At 37.8% G+C, this 26,137-nt stretch overlaps 1 protein-coding gene across 1 annotated transcript in view; it reads left to right on the forward strand.

The window, feature by feature from the left end:
• Positions 1-17,833: 17,833 nt before the first annotated feature.
• roraa (RAR-related orphan receptor A, paralog a) overlaps positions 17,834-26,137 on the forward strand; it is a 251,793-nt gene continuing 243,489 nt past the window's right edge. Inside the window, exon 1 of the mRNA XM_027173029.2 lies at positions 17,834-18,192. Coding sequence (XP_027028830.1) covers positions 18,039-18,192 — 154 coding nt within the window. The 5' untranslated portion in view covers positions 17,834-18,038. The remainder of the gene's footprint in view (positions 18,193-26,137) is intronic.

The raw sequence follows: 26,137 nt of genomic DNA on the forward strand, positions 1-26,137 counted from the left end.
AAAGGACATTAAATAAATGCCAACCTTCTACCAGAGATCATTATTCTTCAATGGAGTAAATGCACTGAACTGCCCTTGTCTGTGTATTTATTGAAGATGAACGGATTCACAGTTTGATACGACCTGGTTCTATCTAATATCTAAAGAACTTGATATATGTATCCTCTGTCAGAAATTCAGGGGAAAATGTACATGGGTTCATTTTAGGAGCATTTTAGAAGAGTTTTTTTTTTTTTAACTTTATCTTTCTTATGCAACAAGACATACTGTATAATAATTCAAAATCAGGTGAAGTATGAAAAAGGATCAAACAAAGATTAAATTTCCAGTGTTATTAAAAATATATATCCATTAATCTGCATTAAAATGCTCAAGAAATGATTAAGGACTTCTTCTTCTCCTTTGCTTTTCCCTCGTCTTGTCATGATGCTATTTTACACACCATTATCTGTTATCATAGCTGCCTGCCATTAGCTAATGCGCAGTTTATTTAGCAGACAGGGCATTAGGTTCATAGAGAAGGGGAAAGGGGTAGAGTTAAGACTGATTTCATGGTGCCAGTGAAGGTAGTTGCACAAGGCTGTGAGTTATGGACATCCAGCCAAGAGGAGTCTCTTCATTAGGATGCTGATTAAAATTGATGGGGTCCTGAGGAGTCTGGGTTGGGCCCGGCTCCCCCGAGCATAGCTCTCATTCTCAGCTCATTTATTTGGAAGTTTGTGTTGATCAATAAAAGGTGCCCGCTGCTCACCATGAGGTCTGGCTGCGAAAAAGAAAGAGAGACAGAGACAGAAAGAGACAAGGATGAAGGGGGAAAAAAGGGGAAGAAGCTTCAAGCTTTGTCTAAATGGAACACTGGAGATAAAAGAGAGTGCGGGAAATAATAGAAAGAATAACCTGCAGGATTTCGTTGATATAGAATTGGGTAAAAAAAATTGAGTAGATATTACTAAGAATATTTACTTTAATACAGAATTAATTTATAAGAGTACACATACATGTATCGCTAGCATTAATGCACAAATAATAACACAAATATTTATTTGTGTTTTTATTGATTTAGATGATACTGTTACCCACAACTCATTAATAACTACAAGTGTTCAAATGAATATAAAGTTATCATATTTTTAATTGCTTTAGAAAAATATTAAATTAAACATTTCATTTAGTAGATTCAGTGTTTTTATATAAAACAGTGGTCACGATCACAGAAAGCCGGATATAGAATTAGATTTAGATCTAAACAATCTTTCACAACAGTATGAGCTAAACGAATCACGTCTTTCCTTTATTTTGAGTTTGAAATATTTCCTTTTTTTCTATTTATTTATAATGATGTCATTATAAGAAATATTAGATTCATTTTCTCAAATTGAAAGTAATTTCACTTGCTAAGAAAATTCTGAGTGTTCTCACTGTGTCGCATTAATTATTTATCAAGTAACAATTTTTCATCGTTGGTATTATTCACTGCCGCTGTTTATTTATCCAATTTAAGCTTTAAATGACCTTTGCATTTTGTGGGAAATAGTCATTTTCCTAATCACTTCAAATCTCTTAATCTTATTTAATATTTTTTTCCCAGTGGTATTATTTTGCACTGTATCTGCTTTGTTTGTAAGATGAAAGTTCCCTCTAAATATTGCGTTTATTATATTACATGAACTGGCATTTGGGAATATAATGCACACTGATGCAACACTTCTATTGTCATATACTTCTGAAAACACCACATGTAAACTTTTTCCATATTGATCTAAATTATTATTATTTCATTATTATTACATTCATTAGACTGCACAATATGACCCCCATGTCCATCACGTCACACACATCCATGGACAGAACACACTTATGCAATTACTGCAGGGAACATGAATTAATTTCGGAGAGCTGGACAGCAGCCAGTCCATGGAGCTCGGTTATTGAATCCCTGCCCGCGTCTATCCAAGGCCTCTTTGTTTGGCTAGGCTCAGATCTGCTCATTAGTTTGGGCAGAATGGCATTGCATCCACTGAAGAGCAAATAAAACCAGATGGGGATTGAGAGCACACATTTAGGTGAGCTACAGTAAAGATTTGCTTACGTGAGATACACCAGGGACCAAGTATTTGATTCTCATACTAATTTACCACAATGTTCTGAGTTATTGTTTTTAAAACATATATACAATTCTATATGACAACTTTCTCATATACAGATGGCTCAGTGTAGTTAATCACTGTAACACCCGATAATTCTGTATCCTTAATAATAGCAAGCAAGAAATCAATCCATCCATACATACATCAATCTATTTTCTTCATCACTTATCCTAAACAGGGTTGGATGGAACCCACGGGACTTGGGGCAGAAGGATAGGGATGAAGTACCAGTCTATTGCATGGCACAATAGCACACACATTCACTCACCCATTCAGACACTATGGATAATCAACCTGTCACAAGATTGATGTCTGAAAACTGGAGTGTACCTGGAGGAAACCCCAAAGCACAGGAAGAACATGCAAACTCTGTAGACTCTGTAGATAATCTAATAGTATCAGTACCAGCTGATACCAGCAAAAATGGTGGATGAATTTTTGGAGAAAAATGGACACTGGAGCTTAACCATAGCCATACAAACTGTAAATTTGACAGTAATCTACATTGTAACAAGGTTACCAATAAAGTACTGTACATTTTGCAGTTTACTAAAAACAAAAATTGAAAGCATATTTAGTGTCTTATAGAGTTTAAAATAACATATTGTTCAGTGCATTTGTTGATTTGCCTAAAAAAAGAAGCAACTTACAACTGAACTGAAGGTTAAGATTCTTGCCCAAAGATTTAACCATAGATTTGCAGTGCAGGGATATGAGCTCATGATCTTCTGAGCTACAGTATAATATAAAACCTTACCAAATGATGCATGATACAAGAGATTTGAGATTCAAAGCTTGCTAGTTGTAGTGGCAGTATTAAAGTTTTGACTTGTAGAACAGAAGGTCACATGTTCAAATCCCAGCATCTACTGTAAATTACCGTTGGGCCCATGAGCAAGACACCTAACCTTCAAATTAGTGTTTTCCTCCCTCAATTATACTACACTTTTATTCATAAAAGGCATCAGCCAAATGAAAAGCATGTATTATATGTATTATATGTTATTTTATATTTTGTAAGACAATACAGTACAAAAGGAATTTACATTTATTATGTTGACTTTGTAGAAGCCAATATTCTGTTTTCCTATTTAAGCTTAGACAAAAATTTATCAAGGGTAACTCCTCCAAGGGCTTTCGAGCCACATGCACCAAATGCGGTTACGTTCTATGCTATTACTTTTCTGAGATCCGAGTTCTGGTACTTCCGGTACCGGGTCTCAAATTGGCCTTTTTTCCCATAGACTCCCATTATTAGCTTTGGAGGTTTATAACTTGGCAAGCTTTTAACTATCTACACCAAACTCATCCAGCTCCTTTAGGGTGATACTCTGGACAAAGTTTTAAATTGGTGTACCAACTGGCCTTTTGGTTGTGCCGCAGCCCCGCCCCCAAAATATGCAAAATCAAAAAAAATTGCACAACATGGGCATGTGATATATCAAAACACTCACAGTAAGGGGAACTTCCTCACGGGTATACTGATGACGTCACGTGACGTCACGTGAAAATAAAAGATGAGCACAACATGGACATGTGACATATCAAAACACTCAGCCCAACATGGGGAACTTCCTCAAGAGTATTCGGATGACGTCACTTGTTCGTCTCCACTTACCTCCAAATGTTTTGGCACCCTAGCTTTCTGTCCACTTGCCTCCAAAAGTAACACTAACACTTATGTCCACTCCCCTCCAAAAAGCACCATCCTTTGCAAATACTTGCATCGTCAAAGCCAACATCAAAGTTTGTTGTGACAAACTTTACAAATCTAGTTTATTTTTAAAAAGTAGCCAATTTTAATAAATAAAGAAACTATTTTTTGTTGTTGTTGTCAGGATTGACTTTATTATATTTATACTCTACACTATATACTGAATACTGGATAATATTGGATGATACTTAATGTGTCAGTATGTTATTGTGTTATTATCTCTAAAGTTTTCAGATCAGGACTGCCATAAGAAATCATGTGCTCAACTAAAGCTTTCTGAGTTACAATGAGCCATGAATGTCTTAATGAAAGTAGTGTAAGTGCAAATGCTTCACATGCAAGTTTCCAAATCATTTCATACGACCATAAATTATCCGGAACATTCCAAACATTTGCTTTGGTTCGTGTTGTTGGATCACTGAAATCACAGGACGTTAAAATTTTTGCGTACAGTTCCATTAAGCTGTTTATGTCTTATTGAAAGCTGCATTTCTACAATGTTACACGCTGACCTCCTTAGAACCTGTTGAACAGTTACTGAACATTTTCATAAGGTTCTCTCCTGGTCTGAACTTCTTTTGGCCTATTTAGGATATAAAACAAGCCCTACAGTAGGTCTAGTTCTCCCTTGAGGAATGTCTAGTTTTATTCTCGGAGTATAAAACGTTGAAATGTTAACTGCAGTCACTATGCTAATATCTAACAGGATGTTCCTAATACAATACATCTACAGACTCCACTATCATTTTCTCTCTCTTCACTCTTGCTTCTATGTGATCGTTTTCCACCCCAGAGAAAAAACAATGCAAAGAGTGAGTGACATTGGCATGGAAAACAGAACTATCACAAACACAGATGAGCTGCTAGTGCACAGATATTTGGAAAGGTTTTCTATCCTCTGTCTCTCTCTTAAGCACATCCTCCAAATCTCAGACAAATATATCCAGAAGCTAGGAGTGGAAAATCACTCTGAGCCGCCATAATAAATAATGTTTATCACAGTGCACCAGGAAGTTTGTGTCAATCAGACATGAGGATATAGAAAAGACGACGTGGAAAAAAAAAAAACATGAAACACTGAGTGATCTCAAGAGCGAGTTATATAAAGCTCTCTCCTTTAAGCTTGGCATCATACCTCTTTACCCCTAGTGTGTCTGTTCTATAATGGCACAAAGCAGGGAATAGGACACGATGCCGTCTTTTTCATCTCCCTGCCTTTTGTTAACATGGAGAAAGAGAAAGTGAAGGAGGAGGAAGAGAAGAAGAAGAAGAAGAGAAATGAAAAGGGCGGGGTTCTGGGTATTAGACCCGGTCCCTGTACACCCAATTAAAGGAATCTTCTGCTCAAAGCAACATGTGTTCTGACATTTGTCTTCCTGTGTGTTGTGATTTACCCTTCCATGGAGCTAAAGGCTAAATTAGCAGGCCGCCCTGCTTCAGAGACCGTTCGCTCGGTACTATCTGATGGGTTTGTCAGGAATCATTGTGTAGGCAGTAAGCAACCCACCCCTCATATAATCCTTAATACCTCAAAGGGAAGACAAAGACTTCACACAAACAAGGTGGAAACAGCAAAATGAGCAGATTTTTTGCAATTATTATGGCTGTTAGAAATAGATTGCATAGTTTTAGTTTGTGTGTAGATAAAGTTTCAGTCCTAAACTAAAAGGAATTTACAAAACAACTCCTTACCTCCTTGCATCATTTAAACCATCATATATGGAGCTTGAAAGCTGAAATAAATATTTGACTATGATTGTAAATTTCACTTCTACTATTTTTTTCCTTTTGGCGTAAAATACATTTAGACTTTTTTCCCTTTTTTTAATTAAGAGAGTAAGATTTGCCAATAAATAATTCAGTCTAATGTTTAAGGTACAAATGAATGATTTTTCAAAAGAAAAACAGATGCTTCCGAATTGTCAAACTAATAATAATAATTTGGTTGTTTGGTTAAATTCTTGACTAAAATCTTTACCACTGTTAAAGTGTCTACTTGAGATTTGTATTGTGTTCTATTTGTTTTTATATTTATACAGTAAGATAATGTTACAAATGATATGAAACATCATTGTTACATTATGTATAGATATCTGAATTTATCCTGTGAATTAATTGTGCATTGCATATTTATGGTGATATGGCAGGGAAAAAAATGTGTTATTTTTTCAGCCATGGAAAATCTATAAAACAGAAAAAAAAAATAATAATTGTGGTATTGATGTGGCTGCATTCAGACTAAACTCTTTACAGGTTTAATAAACACACACACACACACACACACACACACACACACACACACACACACACACACACACACACACACACACACACACACACACACACACACACACACACACACACACACATGCACGCACAGACACATTCACACACACACATTCACACACACACACACACACACACACACACACACATTCACACACACACACACACACACACACACACGCACGCACGCACGCACGCACAGACACATTCACACACACACATTCACACACACACACACACACACACACACATTCACACACACACACACACACACACACACGCACGCACGCACGCACGCACGCACAGACACATTCACACACACACACACACACACACACACACACACACACACACACACGCACGCACGCACCCACGCACAGACACATTCACACACACACACACACACACACACACACACACACACACACACACACACACACACACACACACACACACACACACACACACACACACATATATGCACATGTGTAGAACTTGTATTTGCAAAGCATACTGTAGATAGTAGGCCATCCTGTGCACCTTTTGGGAGACTATGCTCTCGCAAGGTGAGATGCAGCTAGAGGAGAAGGCAGGCTCGCGGTCAGCAGGGAGCGAATGGGCCGCCGGGAGAGGCTCTTAACTTCTGTCAGGCACAAATAACCACGCCATTTTTCACCTCCTGATTTTGAGCCCAGCAAGTCTCCCCAGTCATTTGAACTCTACACACATGCCATGATTCAATTTCGACTCTGGACACTTTGAGAGGCATGAGAGCAACAGATCTGAAAACAACACACTATGATGCAACTATTTATCTCCTCGCCATAAGTAAAACAGAAAGTTTTAACTCTAGGAACTGATTCTGTATGGACTTTACACTTTTCAAGCCATCTTTTATCTCCATATTGAAGGGCAAGGTCTAAAAGCAATGTGCTATATAACATATACAAAATCTTTCCCATAGAACTTTAAATCTGCTGAATAAATCGTGTTGTCTTTATACAGTATCGGTGTTGAGTGGGAATGAGCAGGGCAGACCGATTAACAAAGCATTTCATTCTTGGCTCTTATATTTTTGATGGAGATCTTTCAGAACTGCTAGGTGGTGCTGTTTGGTAGCACTGCCTGCCAGTAAGACCAGAAACTTTTATTTCCCTGTCTATTACAAGTCAATGGAAATCTGTAGTCATCACTGACCCTGTCTACAAATATTAACTATATGTTTTATTTCATTTTACTTCAGATTTGTCATTAGATTTGAGAATTATTACCACTACAGACTTTTCTACAATAGACACCTCATAGATTTATATCTTGGCCTGGACCAAATGTCCCCGCAAGGACAGAAATGTGTCCTTGATCATATTTGAACGTTTGAACATTTGAACGTTTTTGATCATATTTTGTCCAATTTTTGACAGAAATTTGACAAAAACCCTGTGATGAAAAAAAAAACCCAGAACATTTTAGTTACCATGCTTAAAGTTAGAGTCAGATTTAGGTGGAGGCTTAACATTAATTAGCTGCATTACTAAATATGTCAGTGGAAGGTCCTCACAAGAAAAATAATACAAACATGTGTGTGTGTGTGTTTGTATGTGCATGTCAGGACTCTCTGTGCCATGCTTCACATTTTACATCAGTCATTGCTTTGAACTGCCACAAACGTGTCACTCTATCTATCAGTTTGATGCCTATGTCAGATCAGGATCTTACACACATTCTTTCCCCTCTGTATTCACTCTGCATTCTCACCATCATTCCAAACTGTCATTTTCTTTCCATGAATGAATAATATTGAGTGACTCATATGGCAGATAATGGATTTGTTTTTGCAATGATAAAATATGAAGAAAATCTCACTTTATTTCTGTCTATGTTCGGTTTGATTGCTGTATCGATGCTATAGAAACGTAAAGCTTGCATGAAAATAGGTGTTGTGCTATTTATCATTAGCCTCTATATAATATGTAGTTGCAGTACACAGTGTAATGAAACATTACAGAACTAAGAACTAATTACACTAACACAGTGCTACATAAAGTGCGCATGTGCAAACAGATGCTACTGTATGTACAGTATACACTCTTAAAAATAAAGTTACTTAAAAGGTTCCTTGTCAGGATCTATGGTTCCATCAAGAACCTTCAACATCCATGGAACTTTTTTTTTTTGCACAGAAGGTTCTTCGTAATGAATAAAGCATCTTTATACTATATAAAAAAGTTGAATAGCACTCCACAAAAAAAGGCACTTCATTTACTGTCATTTTCTGAAGGGAACTAAAAATGGTTCTTCTACGGCATTGCTGCGGTTCTTTTCTGGCACCTTTATTTGTAAGACTGTACAGGGCCAAATATAAGAACCATATCCTAATCTTAAAAACTATATCTTATTCGAATAACCCTGTGTGTAATAAATGCAGATCATCCCAATTACATGTAAGGTAAAGATTCCAGAAAGCAAAGCCAAGATTTGGTTTGGTCTCACTGGGTCTGTATAGTCAGCTGTCTCTGTTTGTCTTTTTTTTTTTTTTTTTTTAAATATTCACTATGAATTTGTGAAAGCTGTAGCTATAGTTTATACAACAGTTATGATTATAGTATATTCTGTTTCTATTTGTTAAAATTTCCTTTATGTAGAGGTGCTTGCAGTGTGCGGTTGGGTATTTTGTAATAAAAAATGCCTTACAGTGTCAAATTGGACCTAATGTTTTCCCCACAGTCACTTTTGGTTAGATCAATTTCATATAATTTAACTACACTGGAATGTAAAGTTAAAATAAATGAAATTGGTAGCATGTTCATCTGTTTTTATAAAATTATTATTGAAATTCCCAATATGTACATTTCTGTTTAGATTTTATAATAACTCTGATTGTTCTTGTCGTTCAGTAGCTCAGTAAAGTGTAGCTCAGGAGTAGTGTGTTCTGAGCCGCAGGCTGTAGCTGGAGAGCGTCCTGTCTGGGGGCCTGTGCTGTCCTCTTCTTCTGCTCTTTTGATTTGAAATATTGTCTTACATAATGAGGGAGAAAAATAGAGCGAACGTGCACTCCTGTGCCGGTGTCAGCTTAATCAATCATTTTTAAACACGGGCAGGCATGGAGCGCCTCCTGCCTCCCATCCGACGCATCCTTCCCCTGCTCCAGTGTAGCACGGCGGCAGCAATTCATCATCACTCCAAAAATTAAGGTGCCGTCATATCACACTCGTCCTTGCCTCCTCTCCGCGTTAAACACAGAGGTTGGGGGAAGGGGGGTGAATGGCGGCCGCATGATTAGTCGTGTGAGGACGCAGACTTTGAGTTTTCCCTTGATGGTCTCACTCTTTCTTTTGTACATTTTCTTTCTTTTGCGCACTTTCCCTCTCTCTTTCTCTCTCTCCCGTGCTCTAATTTCTTCTTGTTCCATGTCATACCACTGGACCTAAGAAAGAGAATAGGAGGAGTGGTGGAGTCAAGGTGATTGGGTGGGATTGCTAGAGGTCAGAGGGTCAGGGCACGATGGGAGAGGTGCAATAGGAGACAGAATAGGTCTCATCTCAGTGATGCGTGATAGTCCTCTCTAATTTTTTCCCTGGAACACTGACCTCCATCAAGCTTTTTCCAATTGTACTGTAGACACTTGGGATTCCAGGAAGTAAAGTCCGAGTGTACCTTTTCTGTCTCGTTTCAGTTGCTCAAGCTGCAGGAAAAATGACTCTTGCTTTCATCATATGAGTTTGAACACCACAGAGAGTGTCAGCTTGAATGACTGGAGGGACCCAGCATTGGCTGGTCAAGTCCACCATGATCGAAATAGATCCACACTTTTCAAATATGTCTAGACCGTCACAAGGGGCTACATGTGAGGGCCGGTGAAAAGAAGCAATTATTTATTGAGGCATGCATCGTGGAGTTCTCAGTGTCACCGGTGGCTGGTCTGTTGTTTCAGACTGTTGGATCACACCTGTCTTTTTAGAGAAACGATAAGTAGCGTTGGAGTACGAAGGTCTTTTACACATACGTACATACACAGTGACATTTAAAGCCCAAGTGTAGTTACAACTCCACATCTAATCCCAATGTTCATTCTCTGCCTCTGTACTGGGAAATGCCATACGACAGATAAATTATTCCCAGGCACTTACACAGCAACATGTATTCTCTCCCAGCCTACAAATTTCCTCTCACCACAGGCTATCATAAGTCAAGTCAATCAATTTCTTACCCACAGTGTACTCACAGTGACTGACACAATTACTCATGCGGCGTATTAATTGCCTGGTTTTGCTTTTTGAACATATCCTCTGTTTTTAATTGCAAGCTACACAGAGTCTCGGTGACAGAAACTCAGAAGAACACACTGAACAGGAACGCAAACAAATGCAAACAAGATCGTTCCCAGCTTCTTTTAAACCAATCATGCAAGTAAAACAGTGTGTAAACAATTACCTTCAGTCACAATAGGTAACGCTGCTGTTCGAGCTCATTAGGCCTGGCTGGTGCTCTGTACATGATAATGATGACTGTGAAGCACAGCTGGAACTGAATATCAATATCAGAAAGGAAACACGGTGCGTGTGCATCTGTTTATGATAATTCCTACTTTAATTTCTTGTTTAAGAGATTGGCACGATCTCGTTCAATGTGCTATTCTGAATATTTATACTCAAATTAACATGTCTATGGCAGGACACCATATACAATTAACATTTGTACTGAACATTTTTTACACAGTCGTACAGGTGTTGCTGGTTCTTTGTAGGATTGCAGGTCTCTAGTTGTCTGCTGAAAGACTACTGTAGCTCTCTGTTGTAGGGTTTAATTTAAAACACTAGGGGGTTTTAGTCTCGCTAACTGAACAAAAATGTACAATTTATCAGTCGTATAGCCCCCTTATAAAGTCACAGCATTACAATACTATGCAAAAGACTGCATAAAAATCTGTGTAACAAAAATAATTAATTAACTTATCCTACATTGAGCTGAGGGGAAAATGGAGTCTATCTCAGGGGACTTGGGGCACAAGGCTGAGGACACCCTGGATGAAGTGCAAACCCCATCGCAGTTTAAACAGGCCCATTTTTTTAGTCATGTTTTTCACTGGAGATGAACTGAAGTGTATCCCAGGAACACTAGGTGAGAGGTGGGAAAAAAATCAACCGCCAGATGGGACACCAGTCCATCATCCATGCACGCGTTTAGTGTACATGCTGCAATCTGAAGTCCTTGGGACTTTTGAAGTTTTTTTGGAGATGGCAGAAAACTAGAGAACCTGAGGAAACCCACTGGGACATTGGGAGGACATGCAAGCCTCTCTACAGAGAGTAACCTGAGCTCTGGATTGAACCTGAGAGCTGTGAGCCATAAAAAATAACACAAAACAAATGAAAAACAAATCATAAACATTTGCTGTATCCAGCCTTTGTCTCTAAAAGTGCATGAAATATCTTAGATACATTGAAGGAAAACTTGAACTAAAACAGAAGAGACTGACTAAAACTTTGCACAGCATTGAGCACAAAAACTGCTTTGCTTATAATAACACCTACATACATGAAACTACAAAAGCCCATAAGATCTTTTTCTACACTTTTTATCTAGGCAGTGCTTTATAGTGTAGCACTGAGCATTATGAGCTCCTGAGATTCCTGCAGCTTTTCTACACACTCCTCTACTATTAATGACAAAAGAAAAGCTCAGCATAAATAACATGGAGCAGCATATGCTGTATGCCGTTCAGCCGAAGTTATTGAGAATTGCACTCATCTGTTTTGGTGCTGGAAAGGGCTGAGAATGCAATATTGGAATTTAAACTTAGCTTCCTAGAGAACATTTCTTTTTTTTTTTTGGACTGCCTTGCTGTGAACTTTCACGGGAGTAGAAGGAACCCTTTGTAATATTTCTGTGTTATTTGTTTCACACTCACACCCACCCACACACACACATACACCCACACACCCACACCCACACCCACACCCACACCCACACACATATATGTATACATATAAATATACCTCATATATGCTGTTCTCACAGGGAATTAAAGGGATCATGTGATATGGCAAACACAATAAGCATCTCGACTATTAATGTACATCATGTCTGCGATTTTACGCTGTCTTCTGGATACATCTGTTTGGTTTTAGCTTGTGTTTGACAGAAGGATTAAATGGTGATATTTTCCAACCCGTGATCTAGGAAAAGTTAATCTAGGGAAAGATAACACGGTTAAACAAATACTGGTTACTTACAAACAATGGAATTTTATCTAAAAACGATATCATAAGAAGAACTATAGAATCTGCTTTTTTAAAAATCACATAACCTCCTACTGTTTTTCCCTGGCAATGATAAATGTGAAGGTCACACCACATAAGCAATTAAGCATCTATAACTTTACATTAAACGGTAGATCTGTTGTTTGGTATAAGGTTACTTCCTTCAAGCAATGTATTCATCTGAAGAATGTCTACAAATGCACTTTTCAGTCAACACACTGTCTTTATTCTCATTTAATTTCACTTCCAACTAAATGCTTTCACTTTATTACTTAAGACCGTGAATGTGTCGTTTAATAATAGACAGATACTGTAATGACAGAAATTCAGTGAATCCAATGACTACCCTGAGGAATAACATGAGGACAAACAGATGAGGACAGGCCTAACAACATTCCACATTAAAAGGTGTTTGCACTGTAATTAAAACTCATGACATGGCAGTAATTATTCCGAAACAAATGAAAAAAAGGCCTTAACAAGCAAATCTTCAGTCAAAAAATAAAAAGAGGATATTATATGTACTGTGTAGGAAGAAAACCTGAATACAGATATTATGGTTGCAGATCTTGGGTGTAATGATAATATTGATAATATTGTGTCTTTTTTTCTCTACTTTTCTTATTATTGTCTGTAATTAGAAAAGGGCCGAAGTGAAGAGAAGAACTAGCGAGGTGTTTGGTGAGAGAATGATCCATGTGGGAGATATTATGTGATGTTTATTGCAGTTGCTGCTTCTCCGGCATTTTGCAGAGCTCAAATTGTGATGACCATTAAGAGGATAGCGGTAGCTGTGAAAGCACGCTTTAGACGGCCCAGCTGTCATGGCTTTACATGCTCTTTCAGCATCGGATGAGAATGTTTAACACATACAGGAGTGTGAAAGCAATATAACAACATTGAATGTCTTACTCTCAGCAAAATATGACACATGGAAAACAAAATGCATCAGCAAAATATGACACATTGGAAACCAGATGCAGTGAGAACCACTTAATGGAGAGATTAATACTAAATTTTCTGCAAAGTTCTAGTTTCGTGAGCATCATGTGTCTGATCAGGAGTCACTTTATAATAAACTCTGATCTCTTTTGTCCCACAGAAATTTTATCTAGATTATTTTTTAAGAGTAACTGAGGAATTATTTTCTATATGTATAAAAGAATGGTACATTACAGGAGTTCAAAGGACTGAAATGAAATTAATGCCCCTGAATAAAAAAGACCTATTCAGATGTGAATACATTGCTGATTATTGTTCTCCTTCAAGAAAGCACATGATTTTTTATGAAAATCAAGTATAACGGGTGAGAAGTACAATTACCCTTGATTTGTCTTTGATTATCATGTTTATTAAAAAATAATAAAAGCTTTTAGTGAAGAAAACATGTCAGTGCTTGCTTTTATTCATACCCTGCTGTGTTATTATACACTGAAGTGTATTCTTTTTTTTCCAAAACAGCACATCTTTTATCAACACCGTTTTATTAATGTTTCCTCTTATACCATAGCAATTAGACAAACATTATAATTTTTGTTTAGCATTGAATGATAGAGCACTTTTATCTATTCATTGTTATGCATAAAGTAATAGATTGTCCATGAGTCCAGCTTGTTCTTGTAATCACTTACGTTATAGCAGCTATAAGAGTCTTTCCTTCAACAGCCTCTCTTTATTTAAATGACATCTGAGACTCCTTTTAAAAATGTTAAAATTTCCTCTTAGAAATCTTTGTGACATCTAATACTGTGTGATATCTTTGTGATTTTACGATACTCTTTGTTAAAACTCTTTGTCATGTTTTTTACTACTGTCAGACCCATGCTGTTATAGAAAAGAAATTATTATTATATATAATAGAATAAAATGTATGACTTTGGTATTATACAATACTTTAATATAATACAAAATAGTAAAAATGCAGCCCAGAGTGTCCTGTGTATGCTCAGTGATTGCACACCTTATATTTTCCAAATGCAGTAATGTTATTTTCACCTACATTTCCTCCCATATGTCTCCTACTTGATGAAAAGCTCACCTGAATACAGTTCAGTTTCCAATTAGAATGGCAAGCACTGTCATCTTGTAAGGCAAGGCACAATATGGAATTGTTTTCTCCCTGAAATAAACAGTATAAAAACAAAAAGGTACTCTGGGTGTCAAACCTGATTTCTTCTTGTGCAAGAAAGATAGCTGGAGTATAAAAGAGAGACCTTGATGTCTTGCTGCAGTTTGATGTTTGCTGATGGATTTTATTTGGCTAGGGGCTATCATCAGCGTAAACACAGTGTCAACATGCCTTGAAGAGAGGCACGAAAAGCACAAAACTGAGCAGCAACTTGGTTGATTTTCAGTTGTTGAATTGCAGATGCTGCGCAATAGCATCTGTGTGAAACTACATTATTGTAGGATGAGCATTACTTATTATAATATAATAATAGAACAGTCTTATTAAGAAGCATCTTGTTTTGGATGTTTCACTGTCTAAACATACAGCATGAACAAATAGTGTCATAAGGTATCATTAATATTTCACTTAAGTGTAAGATGACAGTATTGTTGTTTACAGTGTACCATAAGCTTTTATCAGTTTTGTGAATTTCCATGACAATTTTTTTTTTATTATTTGTTTGAAATCTTTGACTTGTCTCCAAGACTTATTTCTTTGGTTTTTATTCCATTAAATATTTTAAAAATCTATTAAATATATATGTTTATAAGTGATATAAAAATATTTTGAAACTCTACAAGAACAAATGGATTTTGGTTACGTCAATGATTTTTCAGAATGGTATAACAATCACATATGTAATGTGTGTTCTCTTAATCGGTAATAAATAAACCCAACAGAAAAATGTATATGTCTTTTTTTTTTTTTTTTCCAATTTTGACTACTACATTAATGGAAACTGAGCAAATCTAAACTCCACCCATTCAGAAATCCCTTTATCTCATATATTCCTACAATATGTTTCCTGATTTACAGTTTGAAAATAAATCTCTGTTTTAAAGATGAGCTGAACCCGTTTTAGAAGGATATTACAGAGATATCCCCAAAATTTGGTTATTGTTGGGTTGATAACTGTGCATAGTATGTACTTGAATTAACAATGAAGAAATGATATTCCTACAAACTTTTCTGTAATCTTTTCTCTTGAGAGTGTCTTTTGGAGTATAATAAATATTTTAATCCTAACATCAAAGTCTAGATTTTTTTACTATGCAAATGTATGCCTGTTTAATAAGATAAAACCTCATTTGCATAAATAAATATCAATATTTAAAAAAAGTTCCTGTACAAAAGAAATACTTAGAATATAACAAGAATAATAAGAATATCAACAGTCCATTTATTCTGTCAAATATTTATATGAAATGAATTGCTTAATAAAATAACATCAGCTATTTGTCACCTAGGTTACAGTTAATTGGCAATGTCACTAGTAGTCACATGGACAATTTATTATAATAATTGCATTAATTTTTATAGATCTGAAGTCATTTTCAAATGTAAAAGCTTTGCTTGTGTTTGTTGCTGCTGCAGTTTTTTCCCCCTCACGTGTGTTGCTGAAACTCAGGGGTTATAAAGAACCATGCCAAAGTCCACGTGCGCTACTTCAAAGGGGCGTGGCTTAAGGCTTCAGGGCCGATCACGTGCAGCAGGCGTGGTGTGTGTAATTAGCGGCACGCAGGCGCAGTAGCTGCCGGAATAGAAGCAGCCAAAGAGAGAATTCGCCAAGTCACACGGCCATGTGAACAAGTTTGTAGACGGATGTTTAATAACACCGGAAAGTTTCCTCTGCACTCACAGGCAGGGAAGGTTTTGGTCAGCTGCGTGGTGGCGGTGTGAATTCAGACCAACTCAATCTACTGAGGGAGATCAGGCTAATCTCTCTCTCTCTCTCTCTCTCTCTCTCTCTCTCTCTCTCTCTCTCTCTCTCACACACACACACACATACACATAAATATATACACACACTATCCCTGTCTCTCTCTCTCACACACACACACACACACTCTCTCTCTGTCTCTCTCTCACACACACATACATAAACACACACACTCTCACATACACATATATACACACACTATCCCTGTCTCTCTCTCTCTCTCTCTCTCTCTCTCTCTCTCTCTCTCTCTCTCACACACACACACACACACTCAAACACACACATTCTCTCTCTCACACACATTCTCTCTCATACACACACACACACACATTCTCTGTCTCTCTCTCTCTGTCTGTCTCACACACACACTCTCTCTCTCTCTCTCTCTCTCTCTCTCTCTCTCTCTCTCTCACACATATACACACACAAACACACACACTCACATACACTTATACACACACTATCCTTGTCTCTCTCTCACACACATGCTCTCTCTCTCTCTATCTCTCTCTCACACACACACACACACACATTCTCTCTCTCTCTCTCTCTCTCTCTCACACACACATTCTCTCTCTCTCTCTCTCTCTCTCTCTCTCTCTCTCTCTCACACACACACACACATGCACACAAATTCAGAATAGCTAAATCCTGGTAGCTCAGTCCTTAAAAAAACATTAACTGCAAACAATTCTAAAACCAGTTTGTTATCCTTCATGCTTGTTGAAGTTGATCTCTGCATTGCTTTAATTAATTTAACACAACAAAAGGTGCTTGTTGCAATCATTATTGACATAATGCACATAATATTAAGGGCATTATTTTGCTCAGGGTCACATTATTCCGCCTCCTGCCCCCTGACCCAGTCAGTCAGTGTGACACCCATGTACACCCCTCCTCTGCATCTTCCTACTGTGGGACCCATGTATAACATGCAAAAATGCAAATGCTTATCATGTATTATAATAATGATAGGAACAAATACGTCTTTGCATCAATCCTGACTCGGGGTTGACGTCTGGGTGGAATTTTGCATGTGCTGCATCTGTACATGTGGGTTTTCTCTGGGTTCACCCATTTCCTCCTGGATCAGCTACGCTAAATTGCCCCTAGATGTGAATAATAGTGTGAATATGTATCGCCTTGTGATGTACCACCATCCCATCCAGGTGAATTTTTTTCTGCCATGGGATAGTTTCTAAACACTAAAGTTTCTAGCTTCACTAAAGGATTCACAGATGAATGAATCCACACCAAAAACAATCACTTGTAAATATTAGGATTTTGTATTAAAGTGCTATTTTCAAATTATTAACTGAAGTTAGTAGTAACCTTCATTGCAAACACATTGCCTTTAACTTCAAAATTGTTTTTGTGTGCATTATTTTGTATCTTAGATTTGGCAAATATGTCGACATGTATCCGTGACACCTAATATAAGGGCATGAAAGAGCTGTGGCTCAGTGTGAGAGGGCTCTTAAGAGCGCTCACATCCATTCATCGGCTATTGACAGCCTCTCCCTTTTCCCAGCTCTCTCTAGCGCTGCCAGTGGACAATCAGACCCAAACACCCTCCTGCTTCCACTCGCCTCTTTTTTTTTTTTTTTTAAACAATTCTTACTTCAGCTGTAAATTTGCACAGACAGACGAAGAGCCTCAGCTCGAAATCTCATCGCGACGGCTCGTGATATCGCAAGCGGCATTATTTTTAGACTGAAAAAAAAGCGTTCTGAGATACAACATGGAGTCGCCTCCTGATCCGACGAGCGAGCCGGGTAAGAGCGCCTCTGAGGCGGCGAGCGCGGTCAGGGAGAGTCCGCTGAACCTGGACGCTCTGCGGAAAGCCGAGCACCAAGCGCCCGTGCGCAGACACAGCTGCTCGAGCACTAACAGAGGTAAGTGTACTTCAAGTGCCACCTCTATATTAGCAGTACTGCTCATGCACCAAACTTCAAACCGGATTCTTTTTGCATGATCAACTTCAGGCGCTGATGTGCATGAAAACAGAGTGCATTTTTTTTACCGAATTAAAGCGCCTAATAACACGATTTACTGACTGTTTAAGGACATATAACAGAAAAAAAGAGTTACTGCCAGTGAAATAGTGTTGTTGATCTTCTTGTTATTGTTCATGACAACACTGGCTTTCAGAGATGATCACACACACACACACACACACACACACACACACACACACACACACACACACACACACACACAGTTGTGATTAAATATAGATTAATAATGAGAGCTGCGCGAAATTGCACGAAAGTGATTAATGCATTTGTTATTTAAAATGAACTTTTGGGCATTTTCACACTTTAACACACCAGCTCTACGTCCCGGGATATACCTTCTGTTCTGTAAAGGCATGCACTGGTGTGGATTTTACACATTTAGCTGTCAGTATAGCTCGCGTGTCAGTGCACGCGCTCCCGGGCTCGGTGTCACGCGCTGTACAGCTCGCGCCGTTTTTGCTATCAGCGACTCCGGTTTAAGGAACCATTTAAAACGTGAACATTAGTGGAGATGGGCGCTTACGGGACGATGACTTTAATAGTGGTCTTAAATAATGAATAGGAATGAGTAAGGTGTGATTATGAGCAGTCCGTGTTTTACAGTACAGACAGTAAGGGGGGATTAAGCCACGCCCCCTTAGCTGCCTCCATTCAACAGAGCTGCTCCAAGTTGAGCGGAAAATGTAGCTCACGTTCACCAAAACGCCCAACAAAACGCACCCGGAACAAGTTTCTGGGTTTGGGAACTCGGTGTGTGTTAAACCTCATATTCTTTTGTCCACCTTTCATCGTGGAAGCGTTATATTTAGCGCTGATATGAGGAAGGAGGAATGTAATCTGGTTATGTAACAAGTTTTACCATAAACGGGGGGGAGAGAGAGAGTAGACAGAGTAGAGAGAGAGAGAGAGAGAGTAGAGGGAGAAAGAGGGAGAGAGTTGAGAGAGAGAGAGAGAGAGAGAGAGAGAGAGAGAGAGAGAGAGATACACACATGCAGAGATACACACACACACACACACACACACACACACAGACAGAGAGAGGGAGAGAGATACACAGAGAGGGAGGGAGAGAGAGAGGGAGAGAGAGAGGAGAGAGAGAGAGAGAGAGAGAGAGAGAGGTGGTTCTGTACTTTCTCAGCTCTTCCAGCAACTTTTGTAATCATAAACTCTGTTTAAACATTTTGTTCTTACTACCTTTAACAAGTTCTACGCGTTCTAAAAGAGACAGCTTTCTCTTCGTCCCTTAACTTGGTGGTTTTCCAAGCGCTGCCTGGTTATGTAATAGCATTCAGCAGCAGGTATATTACAGCAGATGAGTTTGTTTCCTACTGAAGACGTGTGGCCATGCTTCACTCCTAACCTGCTGACCTATATTCACCCCGAGACTTTAATTCTAAAGAGACTAAAGTTCATCTGGAAGGCAAATGCAGAGTGGAAAAAGGCACACAGTTCTGTTATGTAACATTGTGAATGGGAGATAGAGAGAAATACAGTGTTCACTTGCATGGCCCTGACCAGGATTGTTTCAAATATACTCAGATTTTTTTCCCTCCCAATTTGAGCAACAGCTTAGATGTGACTTTTCTAATTTTGGCATTCATTCATTCTTTAGTAACTATTTTATCGTGGTCAGGACTACAGTGGATCTGGAGCCTGTCCTGGGACACTGGGCACAATGTAGGAATTCCCCCCGGACAGGACGCCAGTCCATCGCAGGGCACCATGCACACAAACTCGCACTCATTCACACCCACGGCAATATCCTTTACTGAGATTATTATTATTATTATTATTATTATTATTATTATTATTATTATTATTATTGTTTATGTCATTTTTTATTTTAGAATATTAACCCATTTGAGCAACATTCTCCCATTTTACCACTTTCACCATGCATTCAGCCCTAACAAGGCCAATTAATATATTTTTATAGCACACCAACCTTGACATTTGAATATATGCATATACACGTTATTAAGTAGTTTTTGATGGTATTTTTCTTTACGAACGTATGTTACAGTTTGTATTTCTGTGATAATGTCATACAATTATATTTTCTAACTAGTGACGAGTGGAGTAAAATGTAGTAGTGATTGGTAATGCATAATTCATCCTTAAATTTAAACGGCACGTAAAAGATTATAATATTAATATTTTATGGCTTTCAATATTATGGCTTACTGAAATTAAAGTGGTGTGTGTAGTGTGTTGTGGTGTTTCATGTTGCATGAATTTGTTGTACACAGTACACAAATTTTTATATATATTTATATATATATACATATATATATATATATTAAATTCATAGACTATACCTCCTAATCTGTTTAATATTATTATTATTATTATTATTATTATTAATAATAATAATAATAATAATTATATATATATATATATATGTCTGTGTAGATAGTACCACTCTGAGGTAAAGCTAAGTTGGTAAAGCTGAACTGTGAGCACTCGCACTCCTGCTGTAGTGAAAACTTCTTTCAGCATTAGCTTTTGTAAAGTGTCCTAAGGTGCAGAGCAGTAGTCTTATATGTCTGCTAGAGTCATTAATGAAGAGAAAAGGCACCATTATCACAGTGTAGCATCCCTCACCTTTGGAGGAAGACATTTGGAAATAATCAATATTAATGGTGTGATTAATAGCAAGGAAAACTCAGACCGTGTGAGATAGTTGTGGAGCTGCTACTTTAATGAAGGTCCTGTTACTTTTCTTCCAGATTCAGATGTCATTAGCTAGGCTGCTTGAATTGCTGATGTGAGATGAGCTTTGTGGCACTTATCCTAAAAGCTGACTAAGAAGTATGAGTATAGTTTTGAGATGAACATCATTTTGCAATTTCTATCCAGGGCCTCAGCCTCGAAGATGTATTGGTTATTGTACTGCAGTCGAATGTGTGTGTGTGTGTGTGTGTGTGTGTGTGTGTGTGTGTGTGTGTTTTAGGTTGAGTAGGCAGCATATGAATTTTTCAGCATATCTTTTACTACTTAGTGCAGCACAATTCTGAAAAAAAAAAAGATTGCACTTGTCTTGGTTGATGTTAGAGATTCTAGGTCCTCTAGTTTTTATAAATATCACTCTTGTTCTGTCTGCACTGCTCACTTAGTCTGTTCAGTAATACTGCTAACTGGTGTGTGCATCTGCTGATCTGGTGTACAAACTAATTTCTGGGTCTCCTAACATAGCAAATTGAAGCTAATAGAACATTTCTACCAGATTCTCTACTAATACAGATGACGTTCTATTAGAAGAATGAACGCTTGTTAACTGGGAGTCTCCGAAACATTTGACAAATGATATTGACGTTCTCAGTGGGCAGTTCTGTAGGAACACCTGAGATCTGTTAACTCCTGTTGTTGAAACAGATGAAATTGATCATCATGCTCGACAGTCCCTAGCTGGATTGTTTTTTTTCTTATTAGTCAGAGTACTCATTTGCCCACATCACAGTTCATAATTAGGCAAGCTTAATTTGAAAATGATTTTTCAAGCAAATGTAAATTGCATATGTTCACAAATAACAAAGGCTAAAGTTGCATTTATCTTTTTGACAGTGAGATTCAGTCAGATGGCCCTGTGTACATGTTACAACACCTGTCAGTGCTACTCTGTACTGGACGGTTGGACTGACGTTGCATTGCAGGCATGCTATTCATCGTGGGGCGAGATTACGTGTTTGGGAGTGAGACTAAATTTGGTTGAATGCAAAAAAAATTATATCCAGACTTTTAAAAACAAACCAAAAAATAATAATTGCATGGCTTCTGCATTTTTTTTATTTTCTGGGCAATGTGAAAATGAGAGAGCATTGGAAAAAAAAGCCTTTTAGAAGGACCCCCCAGTGGGAAGGCTTACCTCTTACACTGTAAGATGCTTTTATCGTATGTGCCTACAGGGGGTAACATCTCTGCACTTAGTTCCTAAAGTCTCAAGACTTCCAATCAGTCAGCCAGGCACATATGAAGTCTCTCTTGCTTAAGCAAAGCTTGTTCATGTACTTAACCATAATGCAGGGAACAGTGGCTTATTTTTCCTGCAAGTGGCAGCTCTGTGGGGTCTGCCATCTGTGAAGGACTAGCCTATAATTACTTATTAGTTGGCATGTCAGACAACAATATTTTGCTTCCTCTTTCTCAGTGTTACTGAAATCTGTCACCTGGTGGTGCGCTGACTGACTCTTCCCAGCAGGGGCAATGGAAAGACAAGCTGTGCCCTCTGATATGACATAAACCCTGTAATCAGCCCAATGAATGTAATTTTACTGACTAGAAACCAGTTTCAATAGCAGAACAAAAACATTCACATTTCCACACATTTTACAAACTAGCATTATGCTTTATCCTGGCCAAATACCACCATGTAGCTATGTACAATAAAAACAACAGACACCTCTTAATATAGTAGGTTGGTTAGAGCGGTTGTTTTCAGTGGCTGGTCAAAGAAACTGGGCAGAAAGTAGCCCAACACTTGTGGCTTCCAGTGTCTGGTTGCTTAAAGTGGACTCTCACCACCAGAGCCAGTACTGTTTAACTCTGCACTCAGGGCAGGAGTTTACATCATGCATTGACCCAGTGCTGACAAAATACAAATGGGACGTTATGGCTGAGGCCTCTAGAACAAAGTTTGTGCATTTAAAGCTTTTCAAATGGAGACGGTCTGACTATTCCTGCTTTATAGCCCCCCCCCCCCTTTTTTTAAAATGTCGGTGACATTCTCAAATAACAAGAATTGGGTTTTTCCAGAAAAGTCTTCTAGTTGAATTTGTGATGCTGATCTAGGAGTAAATGCTTCTTAAAAAAAAACTTTTTAACCGTTTGATTTTATGAGAGAGTTTATCAGAAATGTCCCAGTGCTGCCCACAATCAAGACTAGCTACTATATTCTGGAAAACAGACCCAGCGAGATCACACAGTGATGACCAAGCAGATGGCTTTCTGACATAATGACGTAAGATCTCTGATCTTCAGCAGTCTGAGGTGTTGCATCCGACTGTGTGTAGAATGTTTGCGTAGAGGTTATTGAAGCGTCCGGCGTGTACTCTGTACAGGAGCATTTCCACTATAGAAGACTGTTTTTGTAGTATTTCTCTGAGCATAACTTGTGTACGCGTGCAGTCTTTCTCAGATCAGCACAAAGAGCTTTAAGAACATCTGGGACATCCAATGTGCCAGAGCATGTCAGAAAGCTTCCTAAGCACTTTAGCATGAAATCATTATTAGCACACCAAAGTTCACTTGTGTCTGTACAGTCACCTGTTATGCAAACTTTGAATCTTTGTGTTGCAGATACAACGCTTCAAGGTTACATTATATGCATGAGATAGCACACGTTCATCTTCCAGGCAACAATTTTTGTAATGAATAAGCTTTTATACATGGGGATTATTAGAAACTGAACAATTAGCTCATCACATCGTATCTAATTCTATGCTGCATATCAGCTAATATTAATGCTAAATATATGTTTTTATCCTTTTTCCTAGCTTATGCATTTGCACATTATTGATGTAGACTTTATCGGAGTATTAAGACTCTGATTGATTTTTTTTAAAGTTTATAGCTCAGCATCATCAGGGTCAACCTTTGCATTCCCATGTGCATACTATTATGTTATATGCAACATGAACATGACAGATTATTAACTAGTATTTGTGCATATTGTGCCTTCTACAATTATAGAATGAATATAAAATAGAATAACATATGCAGTAATTGATAGAGCTGTATGCAAAAGTTTAGGCACCCCTGGCCAAATGACATATTTTATATCGTTTTGAAAATGCTCAAAAAGTAACATTTCCCTCAGTTGTTCATGCACAGTTTCTTCAGATTTGATAAAAAAAAAAAAAGTAATTAGTTGTCCAGTTATAAAGTCTTAAATCCTTATTAACTCATTAGACCAGACATCACTTATTATGGGACTCATTACTCAGGTCAGGAATTGTCAGTTGGAATTGGACCGCAGTTCTCTGACTCTTCAAACCTTTTGCTAACACTTTAAAAAATAATGAGAATTGATGCCTACTAAGCAGAGGAAAGCTATAAAAGATATCAAAGTACTTCCAGCTCACAATTTTATCTGTCTCAAATGTCATTAAGGAAATAGCAATTAAAGGGATGTGTGGATGTCGAGGTGAGATCCGGAGGGTCGAGAAAATGTCTGGATAGAACTGGGCATCTGCTTGGTAGAAAGGCATAGTATAGGTTTAGCTAAGACAGGACTGGTAGTGGATTGTTTTGCTGTGCAGCAAGGCTTGCACAAACACGATCTGCATGGAAGTGTCATCAGAGTTATTACCTTACCTGCAACCTCATGACAAAAGTCACAGTCTAGAGTACGCAATCTAGGTACGCCAGAGGCAATTTGGACAAGCACCGTGGACTGATGAAACAAAAATGGGACCTTTTTGCAGAATGAAATAGAGCAAAAAAGAACAGGGATATCTAATTTGGTTTTAAAATAATTTTCCATCTTACAATCAACTTTTTCTGGCAGTGAGTGCTTAAGGCTCTGGACCACTGATAAGCAGGTTAAAAGCTCAAGCTCCTTTGCTGTCATGTTGCTACTGTCTGTCCACTGAGCCCTAAACCCTCTCTGCACTGAAACAGCTATATCATGCCTGAGTGTAAACAACTTAAATTACAATCAAGCTGGAATACAGTAGGCGAAAAAATTTTTTCTCAGTATAGTACTTGTGTGTGACAATAAATACTTATTTTTTTTTGTATTCTTCTTTGTAAAATGTCCCCTGGAGAATAAAAGCTTAGAGTCTCCTCTAATCTCTAACAAGAATGGAGACATCTGTAGAGGGATCTTGGTCCACTTTGCTCTGTAGAATATTTCAACAATATTGAATTGTTTTCTTAGGTTTTTGCATGTGGACTTTTCTTTTCAATTCAGACCTGGGGAGTTCAAATCTGGAGACTGAACTGGTCGTTGTAAGACATTGATTTTGTGTTTCACCCTTTTACCATTGCTGTGTAGATTTTGGAAGTAGGTTTGGCTTCTCAATCTTCTCAAATTCTTGGGTCTGAACCCAAGTCTGAACCTCCTAGCAGACGTACCCAGGGTTTGAGGTGAAATATCTTGGTATCTAGCAGAATTAGCTGGTATTTTTTTACCAGCTAATTTTATTTATTAATGGTATTTTCACGTTAACATTTCCCTTAAACTGTCAAACAGAACAGATTCAAAGCATCAATTATCCAATTCCATATTTTACACTTGGCTATCATTTGCTTTCCATTCCATGCAGGCCACATTAACCACCATTTATGACCACTTTCTTTGATTTTTGCTTCATTTGACCACAATATACAGTATGAATCCAAGCGTAGTTCTAATCATGCTTGGTGAAGTTTAACTGATGCGGTTTGTCAAGTTATCTCAGGAAGGGTTTATTTCTTACATGTGCTTCAAAACATCTTGTTATAAAAGCATTTTTTAACAGATTTAATAAGTAGTTTTAATAAAACTTAAAAAAAAAAAAGTATCTCCTGTTTTTTGATTCGACAAATTGAATAATCGGTGCCGTTAATTCTGAAGCCATTGTACGTTTTCCTCTGTGCACTCTTGCTTAGTACTCATTGAATATGATACAAGGACTAGTCCTACATCAACACAGATAAACGTGATATACTTTAGTGATATACCACGGAATTGCACATGCAAAGTTCTCGCTTTTCATAAAAGTAGGTCTAAAGTAGTCGTAGTGTTTGTGCTTTTTCCAGCTCTCAAAACAGGATAAAAAATTTCTCTAATGACTCCAAATTTACCCCAATTAAACTAAAATCATGGACAATTTTAAAGTTT

The sequence above is a fragment of the Tachysurus fulvidraco genome, chromosome 10 (genome assembly GCF_022655615.1).
Source record: "Tachysurus fulvidraco isolate hzauxx_2018 chromosome 10, HZAU_PFXX_2.0, whole genome shotgun sequence".
Taxonomy (NCBI): domain Eukaryota; kingdom Metazoa; phylum Chordata; class Actinopteri; order Siluriformes; family Bagridae; genus Tachysurus; species Tachysurus fulvidraco.